We start from the raw sequence: 19,851 nt of genomic DNA, 5'->3' as shown, positions 1-19,851 counted from the left end.
TATCCTTGTGAACCATGTGACTTGTAAAACCATTTTAAAATAAAATCTAAAACATTTAAATGAAGAGGTATTTTGTCCATATAACTTAGAACCTGATGGAAGCTAACAACTTCATCTGTTACTCAATCAAAGCAACTGCTAACTGTTCTGTTAGGTTGGTTTTCCAGGGAGCAGACCCTAAGCAAGGAAGACTGCAAGCAGTTGATTTTGAAGGGGAGTCCCCGGAAACGCTGGTAGAGGAGGAGTAAAGGGAGGTAGGGAAAGGAGGCAGCCCCTAAAGGGTGTGCCATCAGGCAAGCTACCACCATGGGAACTGGAGCTCAATTCCAAGGGGCAGCTCTGGGAGTCAACATAGAGCAGGAGCCTCAGTATTATTTCACCCGTGGGGTAGAGAACTGGGGTGATTATCCACAAGTTCTCATCAGTATCTGTCACTGATTGAGAATTGCTCCAGGGTTAGCATTAAGTCCTGGTACTTCCAGTCAAAGGAAAACAGCAGGATCCAGACACCAGAAAAATCTGGTAGGCAAAGACATGGATAATGGCGGTTGGAAGACAGGCCAGTGTGCACAAAAATGGAAAGGGCTGAGAAGATAGAAGCAGGGCACCCAGAGAGTCCACTACGGTTCCAGGGCTAGAGAAAAAACTGCCTGTGTTGGACTTAATAACAGAGTTACTATAGGTTTCCAGTGAGGCACCTTCCTAAGGGATTTTCAAGGATCGCTCACAGGAGTTTCACTTTTCAAGCTGACTTAGAACTAGACTTTGCATAAAATGTGCCTCTACCTGAGTCACTTTCAGTAAACGGTCTTTATAAGTTACAATGACTCAGCAAAGGATGTATAAATACATCATCATCACTGCTGAAGCAACTGTGGATCAGACAGGTTGAGTGGCCTGCTCAGGATCACACAGTTTCGATATAGAAAGGTTTGGCTCAAACCATATTCTGACTAATCTAATGGTATTTCCTGGATAGTTTTAGCTCAGTTACTGTAAATTTCACTGGATTGCCCAGTTTAGGAGCTGAAACTGACCTTAGAGATCAAGTGGCCTGAGTGTGTTAAGTTTCCATGGGTTAATAGGTATTAGAGAGGAAAAGGAAGCTCTGGGGTCAAATAAGCTTGGGAAATGTTGAGTTAAGCAAAGTTGAGATTTATTTTTTATAGAATTTAATAACATTTAACCTGCTCATGTTCATTATGACTCTCCAAAAAAAAAAAAAACCTATATATAGTATTCCCCAAACTTAATTGACTGGGAATCACTTTTTCATGGAATAGCCATTCATCATTTCTCAGAACCAGTGTTCTAAGGCACACAGTTTTACAAACAAAAATAGACAGTGAAAATGAGGACCAGATGGGCTGACCATCTAAGGGGGCATGAAGCGTACCACCCAGTCCCTAGCAATCGAAGAAGTTTAAGAAGTCAAAGCTTAACACAGCCCCTTTTCCCTGCCAGAGGATGTTCTCTCATGCTCTCTTCTCTCTGAGCCAAAACATGAATTGGATGCTTGGTCTACTTTCGGCATCATGAGCCTAAGTGCTGGACCACCCCTGAGGTCACCTCAGTTGCCTCTGGCTGGACTGTAACTTGCTACTCAGAGCCCTGAGCCTTGTAAGCAGGGGCCAAGGTGGCTCACTTGACTGAGACAGGAAGGGTGCAGCCAACCTACCAGCCCAATATCTGACCGGCTCTCCCAGAGACGCATCAGGGCCACTCTGGCCACGTCTTCAAACACAGGGTCACCAGTGAGGCTGCTTAGGGTGGCGAATTCCACAATGAAGGTCCCAATCCCTGCCGTACAGGTAACAGGGGTCTCTCCCGGGTTCACACCATGAAGCAGGTTCACAGTTCCATATGGCATGCCGGTGGGGGTCTGAAAGGCTGAACAACCATAAATTATGAGCCCAGACAGCAGCGGGGAAGAAGGAATGGTTGGATATAGGCCCAAAGCCTGAGGCCTTGGCCACCACTTCCCTCTTTATCTCCTGGACGATCTACTATAGACTGAGCCAGAGAAGGAAGTATGTCACTGGAGGGCCCTTAGTGGCCACCTAAGTCAGATGATGTCAAACAGTGGTCCACATGACCCTTGGACTCTTGGCCATGACAAGAAAGAAAGCAGTGGGCTGCACTCTAGGTTGTCACATGCCACACATGCTCACTTTAGTTATAACAGAGCTATTTTTACTTATTTTAAACTTTACCTTCAAAGGCCAGGCAGGCAACTTAGTGTGAAGCAGGTGTTTAGACCATGGGGAGTGGTGGGGCTTGTGGCACACTGAAAAGCATGCCCGATTAGAAGCCATTCATATGCTTTTTAATTTTTTCTTTTAATTTTATTGAAACATAACTGACATACAGCATTGTATAATTTTAAGGTATATAGCATAATGACTTGACATATATATTGTGAAACAATTACTACAATAAGTTTAGTTAACCTCCATCATCTTGTACAGATACAAAAAGAAAAAAAAATTTTTTTTTCCTTGTGATGAGGACTTTTTGGATCTACTCTCTTAGCAACTTACAAAAATGTCATATAGCAGTGTTAACTATTGTCATCATGTTGTATAGTACATCCCAATTCTTATTTATAACTGGAAGTTTGTATCTTCTGATTCTCCTCATACACTTTTTAAACACTATTTTGACATGAAACATCTACTGCTCTAAACACAGGAGCCAGTATGAGATCCCAACTTTAAATAAAGAGTTTAGGGGCCAAATTATTATTTTAATGGACATAAACCACTAAACCACTGAGATGGTCCAACCCTCAATTTACAGGTAGGAAAAGTCAAGCTTGCAAAGAAGTAACTCAAAGGTCACACAGAAAGAGCCAAACAGAGCTGGGGTGAGAATGCCTGCCGTGGTCCCACTCCCTGTCCCTCTCCCCACAAGCCCAATGCCCTGCCCACCCCACCCCAGTACTTTCAGATTCAAAGCAAGGAATGACACAGGCAGCCATTCCTCTCCAGGCCAAAAGGTCAAACAACTCAGAGCAGCCTGTTTGTCACCAAAGTGTGAACAAAGTCATCAAAGCTTCCAAGAACTACAACGTTCAGCAGCTTTGCTATAGACGAGAAACTTGCTATCTGGAAGGCATGAGTGGCAAGCAAGGAGAACGCAGGTCACAGCCAAGAAGGGCTCAAAGGAATATTTCTGAAAAATCAAGCAGTGCTACAGAGGGGGAGTGACAAAATTATATTTCATGGCTTCAGTGGTAGATACACTGGTACTGGTTCCAATATGCACTTTTCAATTTGGTTATTTCTCAGTACGAAATTTTCTTAAATGACATACAAAAGAAAAGAGCAACCAGGCAGAGTTTCCTCTAGGGATGAATCACATTGAACACGATGTTTGTAAGGAGACACTCAGGCAGTGAGCCATGAGTGAGACCTGAGCTCAGATCGCTCACTCTCCTCAGCTCTTCCCTAAGGACAAGAGGCAAGTACTGTGTGAAAGGGAGAAGTGAGGTGGCCAAGAGGCTGGTGGAAAGCGTAGCGTGATGTGTTTGGGTGTGACCAGCCCTCAGCCTCCACCACACCCTGAAGGGAACACAGTGTCCAGCGTGTCTAGCTGATGCTGCTGAGCCCAGCTACTGCCCCGCCAGACAAACTCACTGAGGCTTGGTCTGCAGCCCTGCACACAGCTTAGCTAAAAATAAGTCCCTCCAATTTCAACAGTATTTGTGTTCTCCAAGCACTTTCTCCTTTTTGATCTTGTTTCATGCCTCCCAAAAACCCAATGTTACTAAACAGTGAATGGGTTAACAATGAGATCAAGGAAGATATCAAAAGATACCTTGAAACAAATGAAAATGAGAACATAACAACCCAAAAATCTATAGGACACAGCGAAAGCAATCCTAAGAGGGAAATTTGTAGCAATACAGGCTTACCTCAAGAAACGAGAAAAATCTCAAATAAACAATCTAACTTTCCACGTACAGAAACTTGAAAAAGAACAACCCCAAAGAAAAAGAAAAAAAACAAAGCCCAAAGTGTGCAGAAGAAAGGAAATAAACAAAATAGAGTGTATAAAAACAATACAAAAGATCAATGAAACCAAGAGCTGGTTCTTCGGAAAGATAAACAAGTTTGATACACCTTTAATGAGACCATCAAGAGGAAAAAAAAGAACCCAAATAAAATAAAAAATGAAAGGGAAGTAACAACTGACACCAAAGAAATACAAAGGATTGTAAAAATATATATATTACAAACAACTATATGCCAACAAACTGGACAATTTGGATGAAATGGATAAATTTCTAGAAACATACAATCTTCCAAAACTGAATCAGGAAGAATCAGAGAATCTGGAAAGATTACAACTAATGAAATTGAAGCAGTAATAAAAAAATCTCCCAACAAACAAAAGTCCTAGACCAGATGGTTTCACAGTTGAATTTTACCAAACATTCAAAGAAGAACTAACACCTATCCTTAAACTATTCAAAAAAATTCAAGAAGAGGGAAGACCCACCCTGCAAGCTCACTTTACTAGGCCAGCATTATCCTAATTCCAAAACCAGATAAAGACACTACAAAGAAAGAAAATTATAGACCAACATCCCTAACGTACATAGCTGCTAAACTCCTCAACAAAATATTAGCAAAACGGATCCAGCAATACATTAAAAGATCATAAACCATGATCAAGGGGGATTTACCCCAGAGATGCAAGGTTGGTACAATATTGGCAAATCAATAAATGTGATACACCACAGAAACAAAATGAAGGATAAAAACCAGATAATCACATCAACAGAGGCAGAAAAAGCATTTGATAAAATCCAGCACCCATTTATGACAAAAAATTCTCAGCAATGTAAGAATAAAAGGAACATACTTCAAAGTAATAAAGGCCATATATGACAAACCCACAGTCAACATCATACTCAATGGGCAAAAACTAAAAGTTTTTGCATTTCCCTTAAGATCAGTAACAGAACAGGGATGTCCACTTCCACCACTCTAATTCAACACAGCACTGGAAGTTCTAGCAACAGCAATCAGACAAGAAGAAATAAAAGGCATCCAAATTGGAAAAGAGGAAGTAAAACTGTCATTATTTGCAGATGACATGATGCTGTGTATAGAGAACCATAAAGATTCCACCTAGCCCTGCTGGGCTTGGCTCAGCGGTTGAGCATCGACCTAGGATCCAGGAGATCGGGGTTCGATTCCCGGTCAGGGAACATGCCCGGGTTGCCGGCTGCAGCTGATCAATGACTCTCTCATCGTTGATGTTTCTATCTCTCTCCCCCTCCTTTCCTCTCTCTGAAATCAATAAAGATATCTTTAAAAAAAAAAAATGATAGCTTTAAAAAAAAAAAAAAGATCACCTAAAAACTACTAGAACTGATACATGAATTCAGTAAAGTAGCAAGATACAAAATCAATCCAGCAATCAGTTGCATTTTTATACACCAATAATGAACTATTAGAAAGGTAAACTAAGAAAACAATCCCATTTACAATTGCATAAAAAACCCCCAAAAACCTAGGAATAAATTTAACCAAGGGTTCAAAAGATCTGTACTCAGAAAATTATAAGACACCAAAGAAACTGAAGAAGATACAAGTAAGTGGAAGCATATACCATGTTCATAGATAGGAAGAATTAACATCAATAAAATGTCCACACTACCCAAAGCAATCTATAGATTCAACACAATTCCTATCAATATACCAATGGCATTTATCGCAAAACTAGAACAAATATTCCAAAAATTTATGTGGAACCACAAAAGACCCTGAATAGCCACAGCAATCTTGGAAAAAAAGAACAAAGTTGGAGGAATCATGCCACCTGATATCAAAGTATACCACAAGGCCACAGTAATCAGAACAGCATGTTACTGGCATAAAAGCAGACATACAGATCAACGGAACAAAACAGAGAGCCCAGAAATAAACCCACGCCTTTATGGTCAATTAATATTTGACAAAGGTGGAAGGGACATACGATGGGGCAAAGATAGTCTATCAATAAATGGTGATGAGAAAACTGGACAGATATGTGCAAAAAAATGAAACTAGACCACCTTCTTACACTGTACACAAGAATAAACTCAAACGGATGAAAGACTTAAATGTTAGACTGTAAACTATAAAAATCCTAGGAGAAAACATAGGCAGTAAAATCTTGGACATTTCTTGGAGCAATATTTTTTCTGATATATCTCCTCGGGCAAGGGAAACAAAAGAAAAAATAAACAAATGGCACTACATCAAGCTAAAAAGTTTTTGCACAGCAAAGGAAACCATCAACAAAATGAAAAAACTCACTGAATGGGAGAACATATTCACCAATGATACATGTGATAAAGGGTTAATATCCAGCACTGCCACTCTCATCTCCAGCAAGGGAATCAGGACCTATTGGACTTCATCTCCCCTCATGTCAGTGCAGGTCTTACCTGGGAGGAGCTTTCGGGCCGCCTCTTCAGCCATCCTCAGGAGAGGTCCAGAACAGGGCCATCCGGCTTCTACTTCCACCCCAGCCTTCTTCGATAGCAGGTGAGCAGACAGAAGTCCTCCTACCACTACAGATGGTACAAAAAGCAAGTGTCAGAGTTCCAAGGGCCAGTGTTTTCCTTGTGCAAATGAAATCTAAACACTCTCACTAGTGGCTCACTGGGAAGGGACTAGAGCCATCTAGTGAAAGAGAGTCCCTTATTCCCACATATTGGCACAGTGTTAAGTTTACAGAGTTCTGTTCTCTTGGTGGGCCACAAAAACGGCTTTTTTTTTTTTTTTTAGTCCCTACCATTTACCAAACATTAAGTACTATTGTCCCATCTTTAGATGAAGATAGTGAGGTTAAGAGAAGTAAAGGGACTTTCCCTGGATAATCTTAGTGGGTGGTAGGGCCAGGTCTGTCTGACTCTACTTGGTCACACTGTCTCCCAATCCTGCACCAAAACCTCAGGATGGGGGCGGGGGGGGGGATGGTGGGCAGAGTAGTTTTTACCTTCATTTTACCCATTTATCTATGCCAACTTATTACATAACATTTAGGACTTATAAAAAGACACAAAGGTTCTGTATTTAGATATATGGCTAAATAGATAGCCTGAATGGCTCTCTCAATGACAAAAACTGGTGACCTTGAGCTTCCGTTTTCACCTCTTCTGGCAAAGGGAGAGTAAGAGACAAAGGCAGGAACTACCCAAAGTGGGAAGTGTGATAAAAGATCCCTCCATAAAGCTGGGATCTGAAAGAATTATATGCTCTGTGTAAGGACAAATTAGAAACAAATCCTATACACCTCCCATTGTGTACAGTAAGGAAAAGTCATGCCTCAAATCTTGATGCCAAGTAAAGAGGAAAAAACCTCCCCTAAGAATTAGTAACTACAAGCTGGTATTAAGGTTTACAGCCTGGATTCACACTAACTGGGAAGTCTAGAAAACCTCCAATCCTTAGCATAAAGTGGTTTTGGGAAGACAGTACCTCCACATGGCAGAAGTGAACAGCTATATCTGGAAGAACCTACCAACAACCCAGGCCTCAAAGAATCCCATAGGTGAAGTCTAGGGAATGAGTATATATTTTAAAAAGACATAAATCACAAAACAGATAAAGAAACAAAGTATTATGAGTGAGAGTCAGCAGAAATGACAATAGAACAAGACTTACCACCACTTCAGATACTGGAATCACCAGACCCAGAATACAAAATTATGTGTAGTACGAGTGAGGCCAAAGGAAGTTTACAGTTGCAAGTATGTGAAACATAAGAGTTAATTCTTATATTATTATTTATTAATTATTGTATTATTTTCCATAAGAACAACTGTAAACCTACTTTTGTCCCACCATGCACATTTAAACAAATAAAAGTGGGAATATATGAGCAAGTAGCTAGAAATTTTAAAAACGACCAAGCCTACATATAAAAGAACTAAGAAGAATTTCTAAAAATGAAAAAATATAACAATTGAAGTTTAAAACTACATAGACAGGTTTAATAGCAGATATATCTGAAGAATTAGTGGACTTGAAGGCAGACTCACAAAAAATTATTCAAAATGAAACATAAAGAGAGAAAATGACTTTTAAAAGGTACAGAAGGGACTTGGAGGGTACAGTAAGAAGGTACAGCATATATCTGGCTAGAATTCTAAAAAGAGAGAACTGGGGGGAGGCAATATTTGAGAAGAAAAATAGTTACAAATTTTCTAAAACTAATAAATGACACCAATTCTCAGATCCAGCAATCTCAAGCAAGATAATAAAAAGAAATCCACATTCGTACATATCGCAGTAAAATTGCAGAACACCAAAGGAGAAAAAAGATCTCAAAAGCAGTCAGAGTCCATGTAATAATGATTGGTAAAGCTCAGTGATGAGTACATCCAGTTCATTATACTATTTTCTCTACTTTTATGGATGTTCGAAAATTCCCATAATAAAAATTCTTTAAAAGAGGCGGCTGCCGGTGTAAATAAAACCGATTATCTACAAAGACATAATAATTAGACTGGCAGGTTACTTCTTAACAACGACAATGAAACCAGAAGACAAGGGAAAAATTTCTTCAGTGTGCTAACCGAAAATAACTATCAACCTAGATCCAGGTGCCCTACAAAAATAGCCCCCAAAGGCCGAACAAATGCAGCGAGATAGACATTTTCATACAAACAAAAGCTGAGAAAGTTTGCCAGGAACGCACCTGCACTAAAGGACATTCTAAAGGAAGTACTTCAGATAGAAGGAAAGGGATCACAGATGTAAGGGCTGAGACACAACATGGAAAGACGGTCAAAAAAAGTGGTAAATATATGAATAAATCTAAACTTCAACTGCGTAAAAGAAGGATGCAGGGAAGGCTTCAAATGAAGAGCTAAAATGCACGACTACAGCACCCAGGTCCGGACATCCTCAGAGCCAGGTTCTGTCTTATTTAGGAGAATGAAGATTTTCATTAACTTTAGACTTGGTTATGTTTGTTAAATTTTCTAGGAAAACTATTTAAAAAGCTAGATATTATGCATAATATCTAAATTAGTAAAAGGAAAATGCAATAGGAGGAAAATCAGTCTAAAAAAGGGACAAAAAAGGAGAGAGAAAAAGAACATAGAGATGATGGGGGCAAAGAACATAAAATAATACCACAGAAATGAATGTAAATATATCAGTAATTATTTTAAATGTAAATGGATTAAATGTTTCAGTTGAGAGATTGTCAGAAAGGATAAAAAAAATATAATACATAATTTACAAAAGACACAGCTAATCATAAAAAGACAGAAAGATCGAAAGGGTAGAAACACATATACAGGGCAAAAGAAAGCGGGTATAATTATATTCATATCTGAAACAAAGGTATAAGGACAACCTTAATTTCCAGGTGACCAATCAGGCTCAGAAGTTGTGTGATAAAGCAATGAGCATGGCCTCAAACTCAAGTCTGATTCCTAAATCAGGATTTTATACCATGCTGTCCCTCTGCAATCTAATCTTTAAAAAATTTATTTATCACATTTCTGTAATATAAGTTTCATTGCAAACAACATACAAAATAAAGAGGAGCACCATAAGGGGGGAAACATAACTCTGCCATCCAAAGGTGACAGCTATTTAGCCACTGGCAGTCCAGAGGTTCACTGAAAATAAGGGTTGTGCTACCTCCGTAAGAGTCATTGGAAACCTGCTAAATAATTGATTCTAGGACCCAACCAAGAGATCATGATTCATTGGTTTAAAGTGGAGTCAAGACATGTGAACTTTTTAAAAAGTCCCAAGAGGTTCTGATGGACCTCCAGGTATGGAAACTTAATACTTGAGACTTGCACTATATAACACAGTAATCATTAACCAGGTGTCACTATTGAAATTGAAATTCATTAAAATTAAATGAAATTAAAGATTCAGTTCTTCAGTTGCAGTAGGCACATTTCAAACGTTCAATGGCCACATGTGGCTCATGGCTACTGCACTGGAAAACATAGATATAAAACATTTCCATCATCACAGAAAGTTCTATTGGTTAGCACTTCCTAGACAATAAACTCTAAGGCAAGGATTACACCTTTCTTGTTCACGGCTGTATGCCTAGCACTGAATATATGTTAACTACGTGAGTAATTCTGACATATTTCTTTCCAGTCTTTTCTCTGTCCCCTGCTCATGTCTGAAACTGATGAGGAATCCCGAGACCTTCCCACCCTACCCTCCAAGAAGGAAGAAGAGCTGTCAGTCACTGGTTTGGGCCACATGCCCTGGCACAGCCAGCCCTTAAGATCTGATTTACCACCTCCTGGTTTACACAGAGGCAAAAACTCCACACTCTGTTTTCTTCCAAAGGCCACAGAAGGTAGCCCTTACCTCGTATGTTGGTTTCAAACACAGAGGCATTCACATCAATGTCAAAGTCCAAGTTGTCCTGGAGCACTTCAACCACCCTTTGGAATTCTGAGACATTCCCCAAAATCTAGGAGAAAAGAGAAACATGACAGTGAGGCTCTCTCAGGTTTGAAGGCATTGAAAATATTAGATTAAGAGTCTGGGATCCTAAGCAGGAGTGGCCCTCACTTATTCACCTAAAGACCTGCTGTTTAAGAAAACACTGAGTGCTAAAATTCACAAAGACCCAACATCAAGAGACTGGTTAGGTAAACTCTTAGGTACCAATTCAAGAGTACCCATTTAAACAATGTAAAACTGTATAAAAACGATATAAATTGTAGACCACATTAAGGAAATCTTAGTTTGCTATTTGCAGTAAATGCCTGTTGTTTTTAACCTTCTCTTCATACTCACCCTTGTGGAAAATACTGCAGGTTGGTTCTCCCAACACTGATTCCCAATCTTCTTTACCCTTGTAGCCCCCACCACAGAGGCTGGAAATCCAGGTATTTGCTGTCTTAGCCTCCTTTACTGCTAGAGGTGACTGTTACCCAACCAATTCTGAGCCTTGAGAAGTCTACTGGGGGCACTTCTAGGAAAGCTTCTATTTTCCTAACAAAAAGGGATAGACACAGCTGGTGTGGCCTTTACTATTCCTCTGCCTTTCTGCCTTGAAAACATACTCGATTTCTGGAGCTGTGGCAGCCATCTTAGACCACGAGGAACTAAGGATGAGAATGAAGGTCAATACACTAATGATAGAATGCAAAGATACAAAGAGCCTGGGTCTCTGATGGCACAGTTGAGCAGCTGACCCAATGTTAGAAATTACCTTCAAACTGTTTATTATTTGAAAACATTAAACCCTCTTTGTTTAAACCATCAGCCAAATACAATCCCAATGCCTTTATTCTGATAATAGCGCCCCAACTTTCCCTTGAGAAATCACCCTTCTTCCACAGTTACTCTTATAGTTTGAGAGCGGCTGCCTCCATCCCCTCAGCTGCACTTGACCTGAACCAGACAGTGTACTGTATCTTGGCCAAGTGACTTACTCAAGGATAAGCATGTGACCCAAGCCGGATCAAGAAGACTTCGTTTCTGGAATTTATAGAAAAGGGTAGATTCTTTATACACATATGTTACTGAGTACAGTGTAAATTGGGAGCTACTGTTGGCTACCCTGCCAACATAGAGAGAGCCTGAGAACACAGCCACTAAATAGTCTAAGAGATGAGAAAGAGATTCCCGAAGACATTGTTTTTATGACTAGATCCAGCTGGGTCTGAGGACAGCTTTTACCTGGATTTTTTAGTTATTTGACTCAGTAAATTTCCTTCTTGTCTAATCAGTTTGAATTGCATCTGTCGCTTGCAACCCAAACAATGCTGACTATCTTGGCATTCAAGGCCCTCTATGATTTGAACCTACCTTCTGACCATATTTCTCACGGTTCAACTTCATCTAACATATCTTCATTTACTCAGTAAAACTGTACCCAATTCCCCCGATCTCAAATTGCCTTCAGACATGCTGTTCCCTCTGCCAGAAATCACTCCAACCTATGTCTTCCTATTTCCAAATCCGACCTATCTTTGGTTGTCTAAATGTCACCTTCTCCAGGAAGCCTTTGATTCTTCCAGCTGAAATTAACCTCTTCTTCCTTTAAAAGACTCTAGTAACTTCATCCACACAACTCTTAATTAAGGCATCTGTTTCTTCCCCCATTAAGGGAATCTTTGACTGGACAAGAGCCTCACTCATTCCTGCATTCCCCCAGAGTGCAGCACATGGTCCGTGAAGGAATTACTCAAGAAATGTTTGTTGAATGATTACATGAATCTTTCTCCACATTAAAGGTAGTGATCTGCTCAAAACAGAAATTTCATCATATCCTGCCCTCTACTTCAGAAATGTCCATGACTTTCCATTCTCTCAAATTAAACATCAAAATCCTTAAGGTGAACATCATCTGGGCCCCATCTATCCCTCCAGCCCCATTTGCTTCCCCTTTTCCTTCCCTATATCCCATACATACTGGCCTTCCTTTAACTCACTGCACTAGCCATACTCTCTCTTACGGCGCTTGCCTTAAGGCCTTTGCACAGGCTGTTCCCTCTGCCTGGAACACTCTTTCCTCCCCCACTTCCCTAGTCAACACTTATTTCTCCTTCAGATCCCAACTGAAGTATCATTTCATTACCTTAGGGAAGTCCTCTGTGACCGCCTAGTCTAGGTCAACTTCTTTTAGTTATAACCACTCAAAGAACCATGTTCCTTTCCTACAGAACACTCACCTCAATTTGTAATTACATATCCTTCAGGGTTAATCTTCCATTTTTTGTCTCTCTCACTAAACTCATAAACTCCAGGAAAGCGGGGATGGAGTCTGTTTAAACTCACTATTGTAACTCCAGAGCTTAGCACTGTGCTTGGCATACAGTTGGTCATCAATAAATATTTGATGAATGGACAAGTACACACAAATTAACATTAAGGGAAGAAAAAAAGTGAAATTATATCCACAAGGTGATCACAATCATGTAAATACTATTAATATATAAAAATGAGAAGGGCTGACAGAGAACCAGAAGTACTGAAATAGGGGAAAGTGGTGAAATCCTCTCTTGAGGCTTCTTTAAGGATGACAGTTAAGGCCTGGAATCGTGTAGAATCGAGTTCAAGCCCTAGCTCTGCCATTTCATAGCTATGTATGCTGGCCAAGTCATTTCATCTTTCTAAGCATTGGATTTCTCAGTGGTTAAGGAGTCAAGGTACTCACCTCATTGGGTTGTTGGAAGGATTAAACAGGCTAATACATGTAAAGTGCTTAGCACATACATGACACACTAACTAACTACTGCTATTATATTTATCACTGAACATGTCCATTGGAATGTAAGCCTCTGAAAACAAGGAGGGCATCAAAGTCTCTGTATCCCCCACTAAGTAAAGTTGTATAGGCCTATCACAGGTCTGTGTTCTACAAACATCTGCTGAATAAATAAACTTGAAAAAGTTTGGAATTCATCGTTTTCCTCTATCTAGCTGGGCAACCAGACCCTGAATGGTTCAGAATCATGAGCTGAAAATAAAAGACCTAGGTGAAGAATTCCTTTTTCACCAACAGTCAAGCTGCCAAGAGGAAAAGGAATAGATGAGACACTTACCAGCAAGGTGTCCAGAGCATCAATTAGAGTCAGAGAAAAGCTGTAAAAGGACAGAAATCCCAGCTGCTTAGTAAGAAAATCAAACACCACATATCAAGACTGCCCCAGATCAGTACCCAAAAACCTAATACATGAAGCACCGCAATACCTCTGCCTATCCCACTGCCTGTCAGAACAGAGAAGCCATTGTGAAAATTGCCAGGAACCTCTGACCCATTTAATGCACCTGGGAGAGTGAACTGATGTAAGCTCAACTGTAAGTAAACACATTGCCTCCATTCCCTGGCATTCTTCTCTGCCATAGGGAGGCAGTATGAGATTGCAGCTAAGAGTACAGGCTTTTCCACACTTACAAACTTATCTCACAGTTCACAGAACTCTGTGCTTGAGAATGCTCCTGTCAGTTTAGAACAGCAAAAAGCTAAAAATAACCCATATGCACACCAGCTGAAAAGTGACTAATTGAATTGTAGTACATTCAAAGAACACAAAATTATGAGGTTATCAAAAAGACTGTTATTGAGTTCTTTAAAAAGAGTTCTATTGGCTAATGTTAAGCTACTCTATATTGTAAAATGAAAAAGGTAAGGTACAGAGTGGGCAGTATACTATGATTCTATCTGCATTTTCAAAAAGAGACATATAGAAAGGAAGCAGATTAGCAGTTGTTTGGGCTGCTGGTGGTAGAGGGATTAACTAAAAAGGGGCACAAGGGAATTTTTTGGGTGTTCTGTCCCTTGACTGTGATATCAGAACATCAGAAATGTTCTACTTGTTGACTGTAATAGTGGTTACCACATACTTTAAATGGGTGTATTTTATTATGTGTAAGTTATGCCTTTAAAAAGTTAATTTTAGCCCACCGGGGGTGGCTCAGAGGTTGAGCATAGACCTAGGATCCAGGCGATCAGGGTTCGATTCCCAGTCAGGGCACATGCCTGGGTTGCGGGCTCGATCAATGACTCTCTCATCATTGATGTTTCTATCTCTCTCTCCCTCTCCTTTCCTCTCTCTGAAATCAATAAAGATATATTAAAAAATAAATAAAAAATAAAAAATAAAAAGTTAATTTTAAAAGATACTTGTATGATGGTATAAACTGAAAATATTTCTGGACGGATACACAAGAAAGTGGTTCGAGTTCTAGGGTATGGGAGATACTTCCTTTACTTCTATGACCTTGTATTGTGTGAATTTGCCATCTGCTTGTATTACTTTTTCAACTAAAAAACAAAAACCAACGCCAATTGTGTTAACGTTACTTAATTTGTCCCGCCCGTAGCATACGCATTTGTAAAATGGAGATAAGCGTTAAGAGAATTAAATGAGATAACAGGGTAAAATGCTTAGCACGGCGTTTAATAGATGCCAGCTTCAGTTAAATGCAATGATCTCCTGACTCAGAAGGAACGAGACGGAGAGTTCCACCGCTTCCAGGTTTTTATTCTAGTGTGAGAAAGGCAAACCGGCGGCCAAGAGACGACGACAGTACCAGAGAGGTGCTATGCGAGGCGAGGGTGCCGCGGCAGCGGGCTTCCACCTCACCGAAGCAGCGGCTCTCAACTTCCGCCTTTGGGAGTCACATCCGCTCCGGGGTTGGCCCCTCCCCCGTGAAGCGCGCGGGCCGCGCCTCCCGACTTCCCCGAGCCTCTGGCGGACCTTCTACAAACCAGGTGCGCCACGTCCCCACAGCAGGTGCCCGTCCGTAGGCCGGTGGCTGGAGTGCAAAGGTTCAGGCCGCCAGGCTCACCCAGGCCTTTCCCACCTCGGGACCCAATCTCCGGGGGGCTGGGGGCGCGCGGCCTCGCCCTGGTCGGCGGTCTCTCCGGATCCGGTCGGGACACCGTGGGGACACCCCAGAGGTCCCGCCCGCCGAGGACGGCCCGCCGGACCCCGGCCTCCCCCTCGCTCCTCCGCTCGCACTACCTGCCCCAGGTGTCGTGCCCATCGCAGGTGAGGGGTCGCAGCTCGTCGTAGGGAAACGCATTCTCCAGGTAGCTGTCGTAGGCGTGGTAGAACATGGCCTTGACGCGCTCCCTGGGGCGGGGTACGAGAATCAGGCGGGGGAAAGGACGAGAGACAGGTGGCAAGCGGGAACCACCCGTTCGGCCGGGCGCCCGGAGGCAGAGTCCGAGCCCCCGGGGGCCGGGGGTCGAGGGAAAGGGAGGGACCCGCTCTGCGCTCTCCATTCCCCTTCTGGGAGGGGGGGCGGGGGGGGAGCCTGCCCGCCTCACCTGTAGTGGGCGGGGTCGGGCGCGGTGCCATCCGGGCCCGGCGCGCCCTGGTGCGGTGGCAGCAGCAAGCACAGGAGGCCGAGCGGCAGCAGCAGCCGGAAAGGCATAGAGCTCGTGTCCAGTCAGCGCCGCGGCGGCTGCAGCCACCGCCAGCTGCTCATCGCGGGAGCCGCCGGCGCTCTTCCGGGAACCGCGTCACTGCGCCTGCGTGCTGATGAAGCCGTCGCTTACTTCCGAACTACAAGCCCCAGAATGCAACTGGTGGCGGGACCCAGGCAAAGAGCATCTTGGGATATATACTCTAGATCGGAGGTCGACGTGTCTTAAAGACAGTGGCTCTCACAGCTACTGTAATTAATTAATGGTTTAGTAACAGCATTTATTGAGCACTTGTGGTGTACTAAGACTGTATGGGACGCTGAAGCACATTATCGTTTTTTAAAGTCGCCTTATCAAGCATGAAGGCAGGGGCCAGCAGGGACTCAACATTTGTTGAGTTTGAGAGGGTGTATTTATATATAAAGATGGACAAAGAATGTTCAGCCTTTACTATTAGGCTACTGAGTTTCGCAAACCGGTTCCCTGCTGATTGTGTAAGGCACAGCTTGCATTTATTTGTCCAAAGCTGCCACTCGAGATTTCCAGAAATCTGTCAGTTCTAGAAATTCATGAATTCTTGACATTCCTCTCCTCCCACTTGGATTGTTGTTTTTTAATCGTCATCTGGGGGTGTTGATTGGTTTGAGAGTGAGAAAGAGAGAAAGACAGAGACAGACATGGATGTGAAAGGGAAATATCCATGGGTTGCCTCCAGTACCCACCCCAACCGGGGATCAAACTCACAACCTAGGCATGTGCCCTGACGGACAATGGAACCTGCAACCTTTTGGTGTACAGGGTGACACTCCAACCAACTGAGCCAGCCGGCTAGGGCTCTCTCTCCTCCCATTTGGGTTGTGGTTACATTCTAATGGTATCCTCAGTCTCCATCCCAGTGCAGAAGCTTCCCCATCCCAATCCCCTGGACCATGTCATTGGCTGCAGCCCTGTAGAGTATCCCAGGTGAGAATGAAGACCCTGGGGCACTATAGCTTTGAGAAGGTTTGGAACACATTTTTCCATTTTCCTTCTTACAAGTTCCCATAGTTTGGTCAGCGTTTTAGATCATAGCAACACTCATGACTTTGGGCACTGTGATGTGCAATAAAATCATCCCTGGATTTGAAGTGAGACTTGGAATTCAATTCCAACTTCAAGTCCATGTAAAGCCTCTAAATGTGACCCTGGAAACTGCCTCTCATTCTCAGCTTCCTTGTCTATAAAATGAGAGGTTTGAATAAAGACCTCTGAGATCCTTGAACTCCAGCTTTCCATGATTCTAGTGTAGTAGGCAGGCATGAGCAGAGTAGGAACTGATAGGCCAGGTGCAGAGGGTCACCAGAGCACCTGCAGAGAGCCTCAGGGGCCTAGCAACAGGCAAAACTACAGCCTTTGCAGACCACTCCCTTAAACATTAACCCCTGGAAATGACTTCTAGATTTCAGTTGTCTTTTGGCTCCAGGCCCTGAGGAGCAGCGAAACCAGACAGAGCAGCAACACTATGGCTGACATCAAGACCAGCTGCAATGACTAGTGACCCCCTGGGGCCAACCAATTAGTGGAGACCTCAGCCCTGAGGAGACAGCAGGAAAGTGATGAATATTTTATTGAGATCTTCCCTTGAGACTTCCAGATAAAAGCCCTCAGGATTGAGGACCCTCCTGCAGCTCTCTCTATGGAGCATGCCCACGCCTTTCCCCACCCTCTTCTTTCCCCAGGGTGTGCTCTCTCCCCCATAACTCCTTTCCTGAGCCCACTTCTTCTACAGCTCACTTCTACTTCTGTGACTTTATAAATAAACTTTCTCTTACAGTTTGAGTCTTGACTCTGAATTCTTTCTTAGCCAGAACTCAAGTACTGAGAGTGCTGAACCAAAGTCCGGTCTGACTCCACCAGTCTAACACCTGGTGCTGTTTTTCCACCGCCACCACTAGGATTGGCCATCCTCCTCTCTCTGGTGAAAAAGTCAGATGGAAGTGTTAGGGGTAGAAATATTAATCATGCTCTGTTAACCATGATTGTTCTGTTCTGATTAGAGAAAGCACATTCTAACCTGACTGAGACTTGTATTCCTCAGGACATGAGAGTTAACCTTAGAATGATCATCATGGAAAGATTAGCAATCTTGTTCCTGAAACAGGAGGCACTCGCCCTTTGCAACCTACCCTCCAGCCCCACCTGCCCACATCCCCTCCACCCTTTTGCAAACCCGCATTGAACCACTATACCCATTCTTACTTGTGCTGCCTACTTCCCCGTGCATGCAGTTCCTTTTGCCTGCCTCATATAATCTTTGTCCTACCCAATATAAGTGCCTTATGGAGGGGGGAGGGAGAGTTAAAGCAGATTTTATGTGGATGACCCTCCTGCTCTCCCATACTGATGGCATATATGAATAAACATTCATATATGATTCAAACTTGTCTCTGCTTAGTTGGCTGAACTAGTGACAGGCAGCCTGGACCCATTGTGTCAGGTTTTAGAAGTGGCAGCTCAGTTCCTTGAACTGGAATGCAGACAAATATGGTCTCCTTTGCTCAAGCATTCTTGAAAATATCCCTCAAATAAATATCCTGAAATGCCATCCATTGATATGAGAATTAAAGCCTTGACTTAACCCAGAGAGCTTGAAGTAGAACAGTATAGAGGTTAAAAGTGTGGGCTTTGGATTCGAGCAGACCTGAGTTGGAATACTAGCTCCATCGCCTATTAGGAGTATAGCCCCACCAGTTTTTCTTCTGAGCCTCATTTTACTCATCTGTAAAGTAGGAATAATACTATTACCTACCTAATGGTATTATGAGGATTCAGTTAGCTATTGCATGTAAAGTGTTTGTCATAGTGCCTGGCAGAAGAGACACTTGAAAAGTAGGATGTTTTTGGAAACTTCTTGAAGGTGCCAGATGGATGGGAAACTGATAACAACACAGGGGCACTGCATTAGTTTCCTGTGCTACTGTAACAAATTACCACAAACTTGGTGGCTTAAAACAACAGAAATTTATTCTCTCAGTTTTGGAGGCCTGAAGTCTAAAATCGGTTTCCCTGGGCCAAATTCGAGATGTTGGCAGCGCCACACTCCCTCTGGAGGCTCATGGGGAGAATGTGCTCCCTGCCTCTCCAGCTTCTGGAGAAGAGAATGGCGCTGGCATTCCTCGGCCTGTGGCTGTATCACTACAGTCTCTACCTCCATCGTCACATCACCTCCTCCTCCATGGGTGGGTGTCACATCTCCCTCTGCCCCTCTCTTATAAGGACACTTGTGATTGCATTTAGGTACCACCTGGATAATACAGGGTGATCTCCCCTCTCAGGATCCTTAACTTAATCACATCTGGAAAGACCCCTTTTCCAAATAGGGTAACATTCACAGATTCTAGGGATTAGGACCTAGTTGTCTTCAGGGGGCCATTTTTCAGCCTATCACAGGTTTCAGGTCTGGGCCTTTCCCTGCTGTGAAACTCACCCAGGCCTAATGGACTCTGTGCTGAGGGAAACAAGCCTTGGACTAGTGCTCAGAAGCCCTGGGTTCTATTATTGGCTTAGCCATGTCTCTGTGTGATTTTAGGGAAGTCACTTTCCTTTTGGGGGTTCAGTTTCCATATCTGGAAAATGAGAGCCTGAGACTATCTTTCAGCACAAGGAAAATATTAATAGGTTCATACAGAGTTATTGCAACAAAAAAAAAAAATCAGAAGACAGAATTCAGCACACATTCACTGCAGAAATCTCCCCCTAGAAACAATCATGGAACAGAACAACATAGCCGGACAACACTCCAAATGAAATTTGACTGTCAAATGAATCATAATATTAGTAACGCTAATAAGAAAATGACCAAAATGTATCAATAATAGCAAGCATTTGTATACCATTTACTATGTTCCAGGCACTGTTCTTAGTACTTCACATGCATCGACGCCATTAATCCTTTCCAAAACCCTCTGAGACAGTACTATTATTTTCACCATT

General features: G+C 42.5%; 1 protein-coding gene across 3 annotated transcripts in view; it reads right to left on the bottom strand.

Annotated features, from left to right (window-relative positions):
- EDEM2 (ER degradation enhancing alpha-mannosidase like protein 2) overlaps positions 1 to 19,851 on the bottom strand; it is a 45,830-nt gene that overhangs the window by 11,582 nt on the left and 14,397 nt on the right. For all 3 annotated transcript variants that reach the window (XM_081149975.1, XM_081149973.1, XM_081149974.1), the window contains exons 3-8: positions 15,781 to 15,991; positions 15,473 to 15,583; positions 13,547 to 13,586; positions 10,356 to 10,461; positions 6,443 to 6,568; positions 1,679 to 1,890 (exon numbers count right to left, since the gene is read on the bottom strand). In XM_081149975.1, the coding sequence (XP_081006101.1) occupies positions 1,679 to 1,890; positions 6,443 to 6,568; positions 10,356 to 10,461; positions 13,547 to 13,586; positions 15,473 to 15,583; positions 15,781 to 15,887 (702 nt within the window). In that variant the 5' untranslated portion in view covers positions 15,888 to 15,991. The remainder of the gene's footprint in view (positions 1 to 1,678; positions 1,891 to 6,442; positions 6,569 to 10,355; positions 10,462 to 13,546; positions 13,587 to 15,472; positions 15,584 to 15,780; positions 15,992 to 19,851) is intronic.

The sequence above is a fragment of the Miniopterus schreibersii genome (genome assembly GCF_964146895.1).
Source record: "Miniopterus schreibersii genome assembly, chromosome: 10".
In the NCBI taxonomy this organism is placed as follows: Eukaryota; Metazoa; Chordata; class Mammalia; order Chiroptera; family Miniopteridae; genus Miniopterus; species Miniopterus schreibersii.
This window is presented reverse-complemented; position numbering and strand designations above follow the sequence as displayed.